We start from the raw sequence: 19,105 nt of genomic DNA, 5'->3' as shown, positions 1-19,105 counted from the left end.
AAGCACAGTAAATGGGGTCTATATCACTTAGTCGAATGAGGGATGATCAAACCCCTATTCATCAAACACCTTTTTATGAAAGCCACTAATCATTGAACAGAGCTTTAATTGAAGTTTTTCCTAGGGCAAACCAACAGTTGACCACCATCTGGAATGTGCACTTTTCCCCACTTTAGCATGATCTCGGAGTTGGTATATTTAGCTAGGGGAGGTGTGGGGGGCAAAGCTCCCCACCTGGATAGGTTTTTTTTTTGTGGTCACTAGGGTTGTCTACCATTGGTTTGCCCAAGGAAAAACTTTGATTGAAACTCCGTTCACTGATTTGTGACTTCAACAAAAAGGGGTCGACGAATAGGTATTCGATGATTAATAAATTCGACTAAGTGATATAGACCCCAGTAAATGTAAAATACAGTAGACTTGGTACTTAAGTTTTCTTTCATTGGCATCTTCACACACCTAAGTTTACTAATCTCCATAATCAGTAAGCACAAGCAAAAATATGAAGCTCCCAAAATGCAGGAATAAACAAGAAACCCAAGTAGCACATAGAATCTAATCCATATAAGTCCAGAAGAAAAAAATTATCATATTAGTCAAGAACCAGCATCACAACATCAAGAATCTCACAAACACATACACACACATACACACACACACACACACACACACACACACACACACACACACACACACACACACACACACGCACACACATACTGTCTGGTACTTAAACATATTATGACCACACACACACACACACACACACACACACACACACACACACACACACACACACACACACACATATATGTATACTGTCTGGTACTTAAACACATGATGAATAATCATTCCAGTAAAACACCAACCCTCAAAAGCGAAGGCATTTACACTAAAGTTTAGTCTGTCTATAATCTGTGACCCATCACTTTTGCCCTAACCTTACTATGTATTAAAATATAACCCACTCCAGTATGAAAAAAAAACAGCAAAATATCAATCACCCCTCTCCACACAGGTTAAAAATCACCTAGTTTAGAAAAAGCTCCAGAGAATACTTTCCATCGTACTGTGCAGATTTGAAAACAACACTGACTGATAATTTCAGGATGCTTGCACTGCTGTTCTTTCATAAATTATTCCAGTTATTTTAGTCTGTCTCTTCCTGTTAGTAAATCATTAAATTCCATTTAATTCATTATGACATGTTTCCTAATTATTAGCAGTCTTCAAAGACATCCCTAATTTTGACTCAGAATCTTGGCCTCTCATTAAATTAGCACTTTTGTGATATAATAGACTAAGAGTCACTAAACAGCAGTATAATTTAAAGTTGCAGGTCTTTGCGTTCCCCTAAAAATGCTTTATTACAATGAATCCCATTAATTTCATTAACATTTGAAATCCACAATGCTACCAATATTTAAGTTCTACTAATCCAGATTTAAGTGGCTATCTCCTGTAGGTGGACAAGCTTTTTTCTTATTTTTTATTCCCACTCTCCAGGTCATTCCTGCATCATGCAAATGTTGACCTTGTGGTACCACTACACCCTTAAATGCCATGCAGTATCCTGCCATCATTCATGTTCAGTCAATATAATTTGTGTCCTGAAACTAGACTTCTATTCCCACCACGGATACTGCTATGGTAGGCAACCACTGTCTGTCTGCCAGGGACAAGACCAATGATTACTGCATAATACTATTCCTCCTAGACAGTTCTTCAGGTGTCATGTTCCCAGCTATGACTCCAGGTGGAAACAACAGAGTCAAACCTACTAATTCTGTATAAAATGAGCAGAGAGAAGGCAGTACAGTCTTTTCCCAGAAACTGTAGTGAAATGACCATGAAGGGAGTATAGCTTCCAAAGCAGCAGCAGAATTCAAGAATGCCTAAGTAGGACCTAATACTTAAGCTGGGTGGAAGAAAAATGAAAATATGCACAGAAGGCAGGAGAAATGGTCCTTATCTGCCCTTTAAAGATGTATTTTTTATTATCACCAAAGTGATGGTTTCCAAATGGTATGGAAAGAGTTATGTACTTACCATAACTTGGAATCTGTGCTATCCAGTGTCATTATTCATCATGGACAGATCTTGCATCTGACCTCGGATCCAAGCCGGCAAATGATGGACAGATCCAGAGCTCAAGCTTCTCCCCTTCCCATAATCCCCTGTTGACCTCTAACCCTCAGATCAGGTTTGCTAAATGATTAGGAGTGCAGAAAATTCTGCATAGGAAAAACAAACTATCATAAAATGGAACCATCCCAGCTCTACCAGATCCCCAGAAGGCGGGAGAAGGAGAGTGGGAACATCATGAATAATGACACTGGATAGCACAGATTCCAAGTTAAGGTAAGTACATAACTCTTTATCTGATGCTATCTGTGTCATTATTCACCATGGATGGATCAGAATCCCCAACTACTAGGAGCCCTGGGTGGCCTCAAGGAAGGATATGCTGGAGCACAGAGGAACCAAAGGAAGCCCTATTCCTAGACACCAAATCCAATTATAATGTGAGACAAAAATGTGGGGATTAGACCAAGTAGCAGCAGGACAAACATCATCCTAGGAAAGTTTAGCTAAAAAGGGCTAAGACATAGCCACAGACCTAACAGAGTGGCCTTTAACTGGTTTGGATAACTCCACATGCCTGCTATCATAAATGAAGGAAATGCAACTAGCAATCCATCGGGAAATAGTCACTCTAGAAATTGCCAAACCCAAAGGCCAAAAGCCCATGAAGAGCTGGTCTGACATCCAAAATTGCTCAATCCTTTTCAGATAGAAACATAACTGCCTATGAACATCTAGACAATGCAACCATGTATTGTCCTTTGTTCGAGTAATTAGGGAAGAAACCAGGAGCTGCATTGATTGATTGAGCAGAGATGGCAGAGGCAGCTTTCAGAATAAACTAAGGATTTGTGGAAGACCATAAATGGAAGTTTAATGCTTAGAGCCTGTAGTTCCAAGACTCTCTTGGCAGGAGTAATGGCCACTAAGAATGCCATTTTTCAGGACAGGAACTTAATATCACAAGAAGCAGCTGGTTTGAAAGGCTTTTGTGTCAAAGACTGCAGCACCATGGTCAGATTCTATGGCAGGAAAGGATCTATAATAGACGGTCTTTGGAGAAAAACTCCTTTGAGAAAGGCTTTGCACAGTTTAGAAGAACATTCATGTGGAAGTTAGAAATGCCCAATAACTGAATCTTGATAGGAGAAAAATGTGCCCCATCCTGAAAGAGAGGACAGAGTAAGATATCAGCAATCGAGGCCAAAAAGGGATCCAAATTACACTATTTAGCCCAAATAGAAAACCTTTTCCATTTACTGGAATACACCTTCTTAGTAGATGGCTTTTGAGAGACCAAAATGATGTTCCTCCCAGGAGAAGGAAGCCTGGACTGTGAAAGGATCACTGGAACTGGAGAAACTATGTGGTTAAATGAAGAGTCCAGAGATTGGGAAGTGGAAGCCCCCAGGAATGGGATATGAGATTCAGAACGGGATCTAATATCCCGGGCGGATACTTTAAATGAGACCATAGTAAGGACAGCCATTCCTGTTGAGGCCAAAAGGAGGCAATGAGGATGAGAAGGGTCTTCAGACAGTGAGCTTTCTGTAAGACCTTGGGAATCAGACAAGTAGGAGGGTAAGCATAGAGGAATCCTGGCAGCCAATTGTGAATCAGTGTGCCCCTGGTTGACTACCCCACTGCAGGGATCAGGGCAAAATAATTGCTGCATTTGTGGTTGAATGGGGAGGCAAACAGATTGCAGCATGACTGACCCCAATGGTCGAATATTTTACTTGCCACCAATGGATTCAGGGACCACTCATAGGGACTCAAGACAGATCTCCTGAGTTTGACGGCCAGTACGTTGGAACTGCCGGGAATGTGAGTTGCAAGAAGAAAGCACGTGGAAGACATCACCCATTTCCACACTCTCATGGCCTCTCTGCACAGAGGATAAGACTGTGTTCCCCCTTGCTTGTTGATGTACCAGACCACCACCATGTTGTCTGTTTGAACTGCTATGGTCCCTAGAGGGAGGCAACCCTGAAAGGTTTGCAATGTTACAAGGACTGCCCTCATCTCTAGGATGTTTACGTGCAATTTGGTCTCTATAGGGGACCACATGCTTGAATCGTCCTGCCCTCTAAATGCCCCCCCCCACTCCAACAAGGAATCATCCATGGTCACTGTCTCCTTGGTTGTGGGAAGACAAAAGAGTCTGCCTAGAATTAGGTCCTGAAACTGAAACCACCACACAAGGTGATTTCTGCACACTTCAGAAATCTTGATAGTGATGGATATGGGGTGAATCTATGTGGAACAACTGAACTGCCGGGGTCCACTCCAGGACCCGCATTGTGATACCTGACAAAAGGAACTAATTGGAATGCAGCTGCCATCAAACATAGCGCTTACAGAATCAGATGGACTGATGGATGCTCTAGAACCAGCAAGCGAGAGACCTAATCTCGAATAAGGTGAACTCTGTGTAAGGGTAGTGCTGCAGCGTCCGAACTTGTGTCCAACTGAACCCCAGTAAACTCCAAATTTTGGCACAGAGAAAGGTTGGATTTGGGCAAGCTGATTGTGATTCCCAGATGGTGAAAGAGACTGAGAGTATAAGTGGTGGCCATTGATAGTTGATGCCTCATGGGGGCCGTGAGGAGTCAATCATCCAGGTACAGAAAGACCTGGAATCCATGCAGCCAGAGATGAGCTGCTACCACTGCCATACATTTGGTAAACACCCAGGGGGTTGTGGTGAGTCCAAAGGGCTGGACTCTGAACTGGTAATGACTGGCCACAAGCTGAATGCACAGGTGTCTCCTGGAGCATCTGCCAATTTTGGTATGATAGTATGCATCCTTGAGATCCACAGAACACATCCAATCATCCTTGTGCAACAAAGGCAGAATGGACTGAACAGTAACCATCCAGAACTTGGACTTCTTGACTGACAGGTTCAGTTTGCTGAGGTCCAGAATGGGATGCAGGTCCCCGGTCTTGGCGAGAGATGGCTCTTTTTTGAAGAAGGTCTTGAACCTCCAGATAGGTCAACTCTCTTTGGTGGGATGGGCCATTCAGGAGAGATTTTATAATCGGATGAAAAAAAGGGAATGTAATAACCCATGGAAATAATCTTTAACACCCACTGATCTAAGGTGAGACTTGCCCAGGTTAGTGGGCAAATGGAGAAATATTCCCTGACTGCTTCCACGGCAGGACAGTCGGCAGCACTTCAGGAGCACTGGGAGGGCTTGTCCAAGAAAGGTTCCTGGGGGCCCTGGTTCTGTGGACCCCCTCCATCTCTGGGGCAGCATCTGCCATTGAATTCCCTGCACCAGGTCACAGAAGAGGATTCTTGGGGAGCATCCTGGAAGGAGGACTGAGTCCTGTGGAACCACAGTTTCTTACTACCCCTCTGTGTCTTGGAAAAAGATTGCTGGGGAGTAGAGAACTTGATTCCCACTGTGGACAGAGTCTTACCCTCCTGCTCACTGCAGGTCAATGTTTATTTGATGGAAGGACCAAACAAGGTTGAGGAATCAAAGGGGGCATTAGTGAAAGCTGCCTTGAAGGGTTCTGCAAACGCAGAAAGGTGAAGCCAGGCATACCATCTAATGGCAATGCCTGTGCCAACAGCTCAAGAGGTGGCCTCTGCCACACTGGAGATCAACCTTATCAAAGCATTAGAAAGAGAAGTCAAAGTGGACAACTTAGGAGAGACCAGTTTAAGACTCTCCAGAGGTAGCAACTCTATAAAGGAGGTGGTGAGTTTTGACACCAAATCCCTCTGCAGCTGGGTGAAATGTTCCATGTAGTTGGTTGCTCTCAGTCAGAATGTAGCTGAGGAAACACGCACTTTCCAAAGTGGTCAATCACCCGAGGCTCTCTGTTCGGGGGACAGACCGTGAAAAGTACAATTTTGTACCTACCATAAATGTAGATGTTTGAGTGTAGACACTGCTGCAGTCACTACACTTGGGTTATCCTGCTGTCAGGTTATCCTGCCATCAGGTGGTCCCGCAGTTGGCCAGAGTTCCAAAGTCTTGGTCCGGCGTTGGTTGCTGTTGCCTCCTCCCTGACGTCAGAGCAATGGGTATATAAGATGCAGCTGACGCCATTTTCTTCAGTTTTTCTTGCCCCAGATGTCAGGTGCCTCTAAATATGTAGGCAATTCCAATTGCTAATAAAACATACATAAGAAAAGCAAAAAACAACTTACAGCTACCAGCAAATACTCCCCATAGGTAGTAAGGGTGGAAGACATAGGTACGTACCAGCCAGTAAGAGGGGAAGGAGGGAGGGTAACCTGGACTGCAGCAGTGTCTACACTCGAACACCTACATTTATGGTAGGTACAAAACTGTACTATGTTCATCGTGTTACACTGCTGCAGTCATTACACTTGGATAGAATCCCAAAGCTGAGGAAGGGTGGCTGGTCCTATAAGGCATTTGGAGTGGCTATAAGGCATTTGGAGTGGCTATAAGGCCCTGCAGCACTGCAGTGGTGAAGCCAGCTCTGGATTTAGAGTATAGAGGCAGATGGTAATGCTTGGTGAAGGTGTATACAGAACTCCAAGTTGCTGCTTCCAAAATATGCTTGGTAGGTACTCCCCTGAGGTAGGCAGTTGAAGTGGCTGTTGCCCTGGTGGAGTGAGATCTAATGCTGCTAGGTACAGGTTTTCCATGGTATGTGTAGCAGAAACATATACAATGTCCTATCCATTTTGAAATAGTCTGTTTTGAAATGGCTTTTCCCCCTGCTCCTGCAGCATATGCTACCAATAATTGCACAGATTTTCTGAAAGCTTTGGTTTTGTCCAAGTAGAGGCATAACTGCCTGTGAATGTCCAAAGAGTGCAGTAGTCTCTCTCCTTTATTCTGTGGTTTAGGATAAAAAGCTGGCAGGTGAATAATTTGGTTTAGAGCCACACTGGATACCACCTTTGGCATAAAAGTAGGGTTAGTTCGTAAAGACACCCTGTCCTGGTGGAAAATGAGGAAAGGTTCCACTGCCATTAGTGCCTGTAATTCTGAAACTCTTCATGCTGATGTTATTGCCAGGAGCAAAGCAGTTTTCCAAGAGATATATTTTAATTCTGCTGTGTTGGCTGGCTCAAAAGGAGGTAACGTTAGCTTCTCCAAAACAAAGTTGAGTTCCCAAGTTGGAGTAGGTGCTCTACGGGGTGGTCTTATGTTTTTAGTTCCTCTGAGGTACTGTTTTAACAGAGGATTAGAGAAAATTTGTGGATCCGTGTTGTAATGAGCAGAGATGGCAGAGGCGTGGATCTTGATGGATGAGAAGGAGAGTCCTTTGTCCAGCATCTCAGTTAAGTATTGTAGTATCTGGGGAATGTTTGGGAGAAGTGTGTCATGGCTGTGAGCTTAGTTCCAGGCACAGAATCTCTTCCATTTATCCAAATAGGCTTTCCTGGTACTAGGCCTTCTGGCCTGCAGAATGACATCCATAACAGCTTTGGAGAGAGGCATTGCTTGCTTGACTAAGGAGTCTTCCATGCAGCTAGGTTTAAGGTCTTTAGCTGGCTGTGTAGTATTTGTTTGTTGTGCCGAGTCAGCAGATGTGGGATTTGAGGCAAAATCCAGGGTGGTTCTTGTGCTAAGCTCCTTAAGATTGGGTATCAGTGCTGGTGTGGCCAGTCTGGTGCAATCAGGATCATCTTTGACTCTTCTTGCCTGGCTTTTATGAGCACCTTTGGCAGGAGAGGTAGTGGTGGGAAAGAGTATACTTGTAGGTTTTTCTAGCTGAATGAGAGGGCATCCACTTTCCATGTTTGTAGATGGTAACTCCTTGTGCAGAATTTCTGTAGCTGGCAGTTCATTAGGGATGCAAACAGATCTATGTCCGGGCTCCACCATTTCTGTGTTATCATTCTGAATATTTGTGGATTCAACTCCCATTCGTGGGGATCCATGATGTTTCTGCTTAAGTCGTCTGCCAGTGTGTTTTTCTCTCCTGGCAGGAATTGTGCTTGCAGATGAACTTGAAGATTTACAGCTGTGTTCCACAAGATCATGGCTTGTCTGCATAGGGGGTAGGAGTGAGTGCCCCCTTGCTTGTTTATGTACCACATAACTGTGGTGTTGTCTGTCTTTAGCAGTAGTTGTCCTGGATGCAGCAGGTCCTTGAAAGCTATAAGGGCATTTTGTACAGCTAGCATCTCTTTTTGATTCGTGTGAAGATGCCATTGTTCTGCGGTCCACATGCCCTGAATACATTTGCCTGCCATGTGTGCTCCCCAGGCGTAATCCGATGCATCTGTTGTCAGTGTTTGCCTGGCTGTGGGTTGAGTAAAAAGCTGTCCCTTGTTGAGGTGACAAGCTTGAGCCCACCAGTGAAACTCCTGTTGAAGGCAAGGAATTAGTGGTATAACTGTTTCCAAACTTTGACAGTGTTGAGACCATACATTCTTTAGGTACCACTGTAGTTTCCTCATATGCAGTCTGGCATATGGAATTAGTAGTATGCAGGATGCCATGTAACCCAAGGCCTGCAGAATTTTTCTTGCAGGGAGCTGGGTCTTTGTTGCCATCAATTGAAAGTATTGAGTCAGTTGTCCTTGTTTGTCTGGCATGAGATAAGCCATCTGGGCCGTTGTGTTCAAGCTGGCACCCAGGAATATAATCTCTTGTGAGGGCACTAGTTTTGATTTCTTTTCATTTACTGTGTACCCCAGGCAACTTAATAACTTTTTTACAAGCGCCAGATGCTTTAGAAGAATGTCCTTGTTCTCTGCTTGAATCAGGCAGTCGTCCAGGTACGGATAAATTTGAATTCCTTTCTGTCTGCAAAATGCAATTACTGGTGCCAGGCACTTTGTGAAGACCCTGGGCACAGTAGATAAGCCAAAGGGCATAGATTTTGCCTTATCCTCCATTTTCTTTAATACCTCTTCTGCCTTAACTCCAAATAACACATCCTGCTGCAAAGGTGCATCCAATAATTTTGCTTTAACATCATCTGGTAACATATGTTCTTTTAACCAATCATGTCTTCTAATGACAGAGCATGTAACTGCTGCTCTGCATGAGGCCTCTAGAGAATCAAAACCACATTGCAAAGTATGCTTTCCCACTTGTTCAGCTGCATGCAATAAATCCTGCATTTCTTTAAAATTAGAAGGATCTGATTCTGGAAGCATTTTTTGTTTTAACTGAGACAGTAAAAATTGCTGATATTTTAGCATGTGAAACTGGCAATTTAAGGCTCTCATTGCTAAAGTTGCAGACGTATATACTTTCTTTCCCCATCTGTCTAATGCTCTGGAATCTCTGTCAGAGGGAACTGGATTCTTGGCTGATGAGGCCTTAACTCCTTTGGGTCCCTGAGAAATAGTTTCAGGGTCAGCGACAGGGCTTTTATACAGAAATTTATGTGAGGCAGGGACTCTGTAGTATCTGTCAGGTTTAACAGGGGCTGGAGGTAAGGAATCAGGATTTAAGCTAGATTCAGTATACACATCATCCACAATATCTAACACTGGCGGAATAGCAAGGGGTCTGTGTTGAGGTAATAAAAGGAAGTCTCTGAGCCTTTTCTTGGATTCTGAGTAATCCTGGCCTTCCCAGTGGAAATGCTCCCTCATAGTATGTAGGGTTTCCCCAAAGGAGTAGTCCTTAGGCGGTGAGGCTGATGGAATTGATTCCTCAGCATCAGAATCCTCATAAGGGGGTAAAGAGTATCCTAGGTCTGAGGATGAATCAGAAGAGATGGACACCTGGTCGGATGAGTCATAGTCTGCATCCTGTCGAGGCCTGTTATCAGGAGGGGGATGGGTAATTAAGTCTTCGGCCATTTTGAGCATTTGTTTCTGAGGCATGGAGGCCTGTCCTGCAGAATGCTGTATTTGTTTCTTTGACTTTAAAGGAGGCTTAGACTTAGCTGAGGGTTTAATGCTTAACTGAGTAGGTCTGAAGACACTCTCTGTAGCTGTGGGTTGCTCAGCTACTCTGGATCCCCCTGAGAGGTTAATCTCGGTAGGCTGAAGAGCTTGTGCATCCGAAGGACCAGCCATCTCCATGTGGGAGTCAGAGACGGCTTGTGGTTCTACAGAAGCGGTCATCAGGGGCTGCGAAGGCGCCTCGCTGAAAACTGGAGAACTGGTGACTGGCCTAGAAGAGGCTCCGTCGTCAGTTTTGGGCCTCGGATGCCTATCCTTGTCTTTGCGCTTTTTGTGTATTCCGGTCGTTGGAAGTTACGATGGCATGTTATAATTGAATTTTCTACCAAAATAATGTTGGGCAAAATCAAACCGATGTTTAATAGTGCGCTTGTTAAACCTAGCACAAAACCGACAACCAGTTACGTCGTGGTCAGGGCCTAGGCATGGAATACAATAGGAATGGAAATCCTTATGATGTATTTGCTTCCCACAAGGAATACAGTTATTAACTTTTACTGACATCGGTCTGAGGCAAGAAAAAGTTTACCCAATGGGGTACTTAGCTTTGTAGAAGACTTCGGTTCTGGATTCGGAATGAAAATCTCAGGAGACGGCCGACCGGCACTTGCGAACTGCTTTTGCTTCGGGCACCGCGCGGCAAGAAAGACCGAAGAAAATGGCATTGGCTGCATCTTATATACCCCTGTCGCACTGACGTCAGGGAGGAGGTGATAGCAGCTGACGCCGGACCAAGACTTTGGAACTCTGGCCGACTGCAGGACCACCTGACGGCAGGATAACCTGACGGCAGGATAACCCAAGTGCAATGACGGCAACAGTGTAACACGATGAACATCTTTGCACCACCAGCTCCTTCTTGGTCGCTGAGCCACCACGTTGGCATCAATGGGGATGCCATTACTCCAATAAATTATGTCTTTGGGGGACTGAGGAACTTGTTAGTCTTTTTTGGGGACTGGTTCCACTGTGCCCAGCTCAATGGCACACTCGGCAATGAGTTCCACAAGCTCATCTGCGGGTGGGGTACACCCAGGTAGAAGACGGGCCCATCCCGAAGGCCATCAGAAACACAGATTCCTCTGAAGACAGGGTGGGGGAAGACCAACTGCTTCTTTTCAAGAATATTTCAAGGATGTCCCCAAAGGATACTTCCTCAGACGGAAGTCTGGGGGACCCGTCTATTTCCTTGAAATCCATTTCCTCCTTGAAAGACTCTCTGGGGGAGTCCAGGTGCCTCCTCTTACACATTCCCTTCCAAGAGGGTCCCTCCACAGTGGGATCTGGGGAGGACTCTGAAGAGACAGGGGCACCAAGTGGGCCAGTGCCTGTCCGAAGGCGCTCGCGGGAGGGCTTACCCTGGAAGGATGATGAGGCCTTGCCATCCAAAGCCAAGAAAGGCTGGGGACGACCTAGAGTTGAAGGAGAGGTGACTGCCAAGCTGGAGAAGGTCCTCTCTACTGCCCAGAAGGCTGACAGACTGTACAAAGCCCCCCTCTCCTCTCCCATGGCTAGAGCCTCCCGGGAGAGGAGAAAGGACCCCGACATAGTACTGAAGACCCCTGACAATATCGGCCCTGAGCTGTCAAGTGCTGATGCCCCCAAGGGAAGGGAATGGTATGAAAGCTCTGAACCCATCCCCAAAGAACCCAGACTGACCTCACAGGGACGAGGCATGGCTTGTTCAGAGGACTACGGAACAGAGCCATCCAGGGACCCTGGAGGAGTCAAGAAGGGAGGAATACCAGACTCCGTCAGCCCCTCAGTTGGAATGCTCTGGTCCTGATGTTCTGAAATCGGATGGATTGGAAGAGGAGAGTGGAGTCCTTTGAATGGGGAAGACCCCTTGGCCATCTGGGCTGGGGAGGACAACAAGCACAACTCGATTTGGGCCTTGAGGAAACTCCTCTAGGCAAGAAAATTAAGCACTTATCTCAAAAAGAAGCAGCTGAGCTCGGATGTGTCCAACACTTTCAACAGCAATCTGAGGGCTACAGGTCAGCAGGGGATTATGGGAATGGGTGGAGCTTGAGCTCTGGATCTGTTCATCAACACACACATGCACACACAAACACACACACACACACACACACACACACACACACACACATATGCGCACACTGTTTGCCCCCTTCACACCCAGTTACACTCATGGACACACACCCATTCATACACACAAGTGCAAACACACACACACATACACACACACACACACACACACACACACACACACACACACACACACACACAAAGCACTACCTGTCTGTTAAACTCTCCTGTATTCAATAACATTAGCGGCCATGTAAATTTATGCAACAAAGTCATTCACTGAATTTTTGTGCAGAATAAATGCCTTACTGCAGGCAGTTCACGGGGAGAGCACATGGATAATTAGCATATGCCTGTTCCATAGAATGTTTTATTAGTATTTAGCATGGCCACAGGAACAGCCAACTATGGTGCTGTAAATCTTTGTGTTTCAGTACCGCGGTGGGGCTATCTCTGAATCAGAAATGGTTACTGTGAGTTGTACACCTCATGCACACCTTGGGGTAACCTTTCTGAATTGGGCCTATAGTTAAAAATACATACATAAATAAATAAAACAATACAGTTGCACTTCCTCTTTTCTCATTGGCTTGTTTCGATGAGACTAACCCTGAATTCAAATAAAATAAAAAATCTGATGCCATCTGTGTCATTATTCATAACAGATGGGTCTTGGATCCGACCTCGGATCTGAACTGATGAACAGATCCAAAGCTCACCTCCACCCATTCCCATAATCCCCTCCTGACCTGTAGCCCTCAGATCTCGTTTGCTGTTGAAAGTGTTGGACACATCCGAGCTCAGCTGCTTCTTTTTAAGATAAGTGCTTAATTTTCTTGCCTAGAGAAGTTTCCTCAAGGCCCAAATCGAGTTGTGCGTGTTGTCGTTCCCAGCCCAGATGGCCAAGGGGTCTTCCCCATTCAGAGGACTCCACTCTCATCTTCCAATCCATCCGGTTTCAGAGCATCAGGACCAGAGCATTCCAACTGAGAGGCCAACGGAGTCTGATATTCCTCCCTTCTTGACTCCATCAGGGTCCCTGGATGGTTCTGTTCCACAGCCCTCTGAACAAGCCATGCCTCATCCCCATGAGATTGGTCTGGGTTCTTTGGGGGTGGGTTCAGAGCTTTCATACCATTTCCTTCCCTTGGGGGCATCGGCACTTGACAGCTCAGGGCCAATATTGTCAGGGGTCTTCAGTACTATATCGGGGTCCTTTCGCCTCTCACGGGAGGCTCTGGCCATGGGAGAGGAGAGGGGGGCTTTGTACAGTCTGTCAGCCTTCTGGGCTTTAGAGAGGACCTTCTCCAGCTTGGCAGTCACCTCTCCTTCAACTCTATGTCGTACCCAGCCTTTCTTGGCTTTGAATGGTGAGGCCTCATCATCCTTCCAGGGTAAGCCCTCCCGCGAGCGCCTTCGGACAGGCACTGCCCCACTTGGTGCCCCTGTATCTTCAGAGTCCTCCCCAGAGCCCACTGTGGAGGGACCCTCTTGGAAGAGAATGTGTAAGAGGAGGCACCTGGACTCCCCCAGAGAATCTTTCACGGAGGACATGGATTTCAAGGAGAGAGATGGGTCCCCCAGACTTCCGTCTGAGGAAGTATCCTTTGGGTACATCCTTGAAATTTTCTGGAAAAGAAGCAGTTGGTCTTCCCCCACCCTGTCTTCAGAGGAATCTGTGTTTCTGATGGCCTTCCTGATGGGCCCGTCTTCTACCTGGGTGTACCCCACCCGTGAATGAACTTGTGGAACTCATTGCCGACATGGCTTGGAAGGAGCTGGGCACAGTGGAACCAGTCCCCAAAAAAGACTAACAAGCTCCTCAGTCCCCCAAAGACATAATTTATTGGAGTAAGGCCATCCTCATTGATGCCAATGTGGTGGCTCAGCGACCAAGAAGGAGCTGGTGGAGCAGAGTTCCACGGTCTGTCCCCCAAACAGAGAGTCTCAGGCAATTGACCACTTTGGAAAGTGGGTGTTTCCTCAGCTACATTCTGACTGAGAGCAACCAACTACATGGAACATTTCGCCCAGCTGCAGAGGGATTTGGTATCAGAACTCACCACCTTCTTTATAGAGTTGCTACCTCTGGAGAGTCTTAAACTGGTCTCTCCTAAGTTGTCCACTTTGACTTCTCTGGCTAATGCTTTGATGAGGATGATCTCCAGTGTGGCAGAGGCCACCTCTTGAGCCGTTGGCACAGGCATTGCCATTAGATGGTATGCCTGGCTTCACCTTTCTTGGTTTGATTATACCAGAGGAGGTATTTCAAGCAGCAGTTTTGGCAAAATGCGTTAAATCCTGCAAGATTATTTTGTTTTTTTATTTCCAAATCTGTGCTGTCTTTCCTTAAATGCAATGTTGGGAGGCTGAATTAAGCAAGGATTTGCAGTATAGCTCTCAAATGCCCCTGATTTTGACTCACATTTTTACCCTTACCTTTGCAAAATTTTTGATTTTCGAGTAAATCACGAAGGGTTACAGTCAATCAATAATGCACGTCATTAGACTTTACTTTTTGTTGTTCAACAAATGTGTGCTGATGCAAAATCTATTGCTGTAGCATCATTTAAAGTGAATTAGAATAATATTTAATTTTTTCCTGACTTAAGGTCTTTGTCCTGTCATTATTTTTGGCTCCAGTCACAATTCCTAAGCAAAGACGATGAGATATATGAGTTGTAGTAACTTTTATAAAGGATAGTACAAGCAACAGTATGAACCTGCATGAAAACATATCATTGCAAAATACAGGATGGAGTTCCAGGCTAATTATGAACCAAGCTTTAGAGATAAGGTTTCACCTAAGGGTTTACTTTGGAGTAAAATGTGCCCTAATGTGGCTCTGTCTTCACCAGGGGTACCAAACTATGTTTGCTAAGTGATTGTATGAGTATTCATTTACTGTTTGAACATGTATACCAATGTAGTTCAATACAGGCTGAGCTCAGTTCACAAGTATATACATCTTAAGTATAATATCACAGCTACTCTCAGGTCCACTCTTGGTTCACATTTATTCTCAAGTATATGTACAGTATATAGTATAAGGACCATATGTATCAGACAGAGCATACTTCCTAAAATAACAAATATGTATTTCCCAGTTATGTAACTCCCTCCTTTCACTTTTGCCTGCTACTTCACCAAAAGTATACCTTCAGTGTATACTGACCTTAGTGAAAAAAATACTAAACACTGCTTTCCTAGGACATAAGAAGGAAAGACTGTAGTCCTATAATACCTTGCATTCTTTTCTGAAAAATGCTTAGAAATTTCAAACAGAACTGACAAGGCAATGCCAACTCCACTTACAGATATGGTTATCTGTTATGATAGTTACTTCACATGATAACCAAGTGAAGAGATGAACAGCATCTGGAAAGAACTTAATTAGCTTGAAGTCAAGAATGAATAAAATTATCTGTAATGTCTTGTGCCCTGGCAGACTGGTTGCTTTTAATTCATTATTTTGTTTCTTGAACTAGAGGCAGAGAGGTTTAAATGAAAACAAGTTATAAAATTACCTGTAATGTCTTGTGTCGTGGACAGCCCGATTGCTTGATATTCTTTCACTTTCTCTCTGATTAAACGCATAGAGTTTATAAGGATCCTCTCCCGCTTTCCACTTCCGAGCAGAGAGATACTTTCGTTCATCAAATTGGTCCCATAAGTCATCCCAGTCTACATCTGAGGCCTACAAAAGAAACCACCTTCCTTTAAAACATACTCTTTCATTTGCTCCAGAAAAGCTGTAACACGCACACATACACATATATTTATGTCCCATGCCTGCTGAAAGTCACAAGGCACATGGCATGCTCTGCATTCCCACTTCCTTATTCAAACCCAAACGGACTTTGCATGCAATGCTCACAAAGTGCACTTTCTGACTATTAAAGCACAACCTTGTATTCACTTTCAGACAGCAACAGAGAAAAAAGTAAACAATCACAGAAAATCATTAAAATAATTTTTATTTTAATTAATTAATTAATTTATTTATTTATTTATTTACTTATTGATTAATTAATTAATTAATTAATTAATTAATTAATTTACATTTGTTGACTGGGAGTGTCCGACTGAATGTAGGTCCATTTTCAGTGGAGGCCCGGGGAGAAAAGCTCCACAGTTAAATAAACAGACAGTAGTTACACTGGATAACATAGCGATTAACAATTTGATTAACATAGCAATTAATTACAAACATATTTACAGATGAAGAACATAGTACATCAGTAGACAACTAGAATCTTTATCTGCGAAGTACATAACAGACATTAACAAATGTTACAATAAGAAGTTTCTGCTGTATAAGTACTAGGTTTATGAACATCTGAGCTTGCTATAATCAAGGTAGTTAGTGGGGTAGAAAGAAAGGTAGTGGTTGGATGGGGTGGGTGATATTAGAGTGGGAGTTGCAAGGGCATAGCCAGCATGTTTTTAGGTGCTCTTTTAGTAAAGTTTTGAAGTGGGTGCATGATGGTATGGAGGTAACTGTGGGTGGGAAGGAGTTCCATAATTTGGCTATGGTGCAAGAGAATAGTGCTTCACCAGCAGAGTTATTGGCTTTAGTGATCTGCAAGTGATTTAAAATAATAAGAAACCTTAGTCGAGGAATGAGAAAAATGCTGCTGGAACAATAATAGCGTACTACTGTTTAATAACCGCTTTCGTCGGAAGACTTCATCAGAATAACACATAATTCAAAAAGCCACAATAAATAGCGTTTCTAATTAACAATTAACCAATTGAAAAATACATTACTTCTTAAAAAAACAGACTTCAACTAAACAACTTCAGTTCAGTGGTTTTGTCAATACATAATCTACGATTTTTTAAAAAACATTTAATGTTAATAGCCTCATTTAAGCCTGGAAATTTGTCAGATTTTAACCTTATTTGCCACAATGTTTCTCGTTGCTCTAAGTAGTTCCTAAAGTCACCCCCTCTCAAATCTGATTTACAAACTTCAACTACTGAAAACAGAAACTTTTTGAAATTGTGGCAAACTAAGGAGTGTTTGAACAGGGCATTGGTCTCGTCCTTATTATTAATACTATAAATATGTTCACGAATACGTGTTTTCAAACATCTAGTAGTCATTCCAACATAAAAAGCTGGACATCCACTACAAATACTAATGTAAATGACACCCTTGGTGCAACAATTAACGTACCCAGGTACCTCCAAAGTTCTGTTTAAGGTGTCAATCATAATGTATGGCCCTTCTGAAATGTACCTACACATGTTACATTGATGGCAAGAATACATGCCTCTTTTGTGAGTGCCACCTTGTTCAAAACTATTTTTATTCGTCTCCAAAGCTTTTTTAATATTAAAATTGTTCCTAAAAACAAAATTAGGTCTGGTCCCTAAAACTTTAAAAATATCTGAATTTCCCTGTATAACTCTCCAATTCCTCTCAAGCAAACGCTTTATTGTTGTGCCATCAATACTCATGTCTAAAGAACAAACTAAATTATCATTAATCCTTGTATTTATTTGACCAACTTTTTTAATAACATTATTATGTGTAGTTGCATCTACCAACGCTGGATAATGTGTGTGTCTCTTGTTCTGAATTACTCTGTGGTTTTGTTTAAGGTTTCTTTTTTGGTTCATTTACTCTGTGGTTTTGTTACTTGATTTAAAATAATAATTTAATATCAAATTTAATAACAGTTTCTTTGTCACCCATCTGGAAAACATGTTAACACAGGATCCATTTAATACATACTGCTCAATATGCCATAGTACCTACAGATACTGTGCAACAAAATCTGATTGAACAAGTCCAACATATTCAAAGAAGTGTCAATGAGCTTTCCTTGAGCTTACCATTTTGGGCATGGCCATATTTAAAAGGAAATTGCTATAATGGAACTGAGAGCGATTCACAGCACATATAGCTGAAACCCTACAATGTGTAAATGTGGCCCTCTGTACTACCATAGAAACACCTCCCTTCATATGGACAGCAGGCACTTTCTGCACCAAACTGCTATACTCTGCCATCCCCACAGCTTTCAACTGCTACTGGATTTAAAGAACATCTCAGTTCTGCCTCACAGTTTTGCTGTGTGTGTTATAAAAGTCCTGAATTTCTGATAAGTCACTGAGGATTATAGTCAGTCAATAATTCCAGACACTGGAGTTTCATATTTCTTATTCTTCAAAGAAATGCACCTTGATGCAAAATGTGTTGTTTTATTAACTGTCTAAGGGAATTGTGGTGATATTTAAAAGCTGCCCTTGACCTAGGGCTTTTGTTCCTCATTGTATTAGATTTACCTCTGTTTCTTGAGCAAAGAAAATGACACCTAATACCCTTCTTTAAGTTCGTAATGAAATAACTCTAGGCTTTCTTCCATATGGCAGCATCACTTTTCCAGTAAGCAGCTTTATTGAAAAAAAAAAAGATGCTTGTAATAAACTGGACAGTAACAAATGGAGAAAGGGTTAATAGATGAGAGTATGAGATAGCCTAATGCAGTCATTTACATCTACAATGCAAATTCAGTTACTACGTTTTATGTAATATGGTAATAAAGATACCATTCATATAAATGCAGTTCTCCTTCTGTTGCTGAAAACAGAAAAAATACAGTTGTGTAAGTAAACTTAGCATACAGTAGATGATAGAAAGATCACTGCTGCTGTAGCCTTAACTATATGGGGTATATCCTGTACAGAATGTAATAGCCAGACAGCTTCCAGAGTTTAAGGGCCTCTTCCATGTGCCCAGACCACTGACAGCTAAAGCGCATCTGTAGGATATTAATGGCTTGGGAGCCAGCCAAGCCCTTCAGAGCTTTCATGTCAACTGAAACAGGGGAGACTAGAGTCCTGCAAGAGGGTGATGTTAGGTAAACTAAAAATCTGTGTGCAAACCCAGACAAAAAAAAAGAAAGAAAAATAAAGGGGATGGTGGAAGGGAGTGGTTACTGCTTCAGTGATCATTTAAACATCTACTGCTAAGTTTTCTTATGCAGTTGTGCTATGTTCATCATTTGATCACTGCTGCAGTAGCCTTAGCTGTATGGGTAGATTCCCATAACTATAAGGCTTGTTAGGAGGAGGGACATGAATCGGGAG

General features: G+C 43.2%; 1 protein-coding gene across 1 annotated transcript in view; it reads right to left on the bottom strand.

Annotated features, from left to right (window-relative positions):
• Positions 1-19,105, bottom strand: part of GALNT14 (polypeptide N-acetylgalactosaminyltransferase 14) — a 3,768,866-nt gene that overhangs the window by 2,894,326 nt on the left and 855,435 nt on the right. The window contains exon 2 of the mRNA XM_044058899.1: positions 15,532-15,701. Within this exon, the coding sequence (XP_043914834.1) occupies positions 15,532-15,701 (170 nt within the window). The remainder of the gene's footprint in view (positions 1-15,531; positions 15,702-19,105) is intronic.

The sequence above is a fragment of the Protopterus annectens genome, chromosome 1.part2, assembly GCF_019279795.1.
Source record: "Protopterus annectens isolate FY-2018-M chromosome 1.part2, PAN1.0, whole genome shotgun sequence".
Classification (NCBI taxonomy): domain Eukaryota; kingdom Metazoa; phylum Chordata; order Ceratodontiformes; family Protopteridae; genus Protopterus; species Protopterus annectens.
Note: the sequence above shows the minus strand (reverse complement) of the source record. Positions and strands in the feature narration are given on the sequence as shown.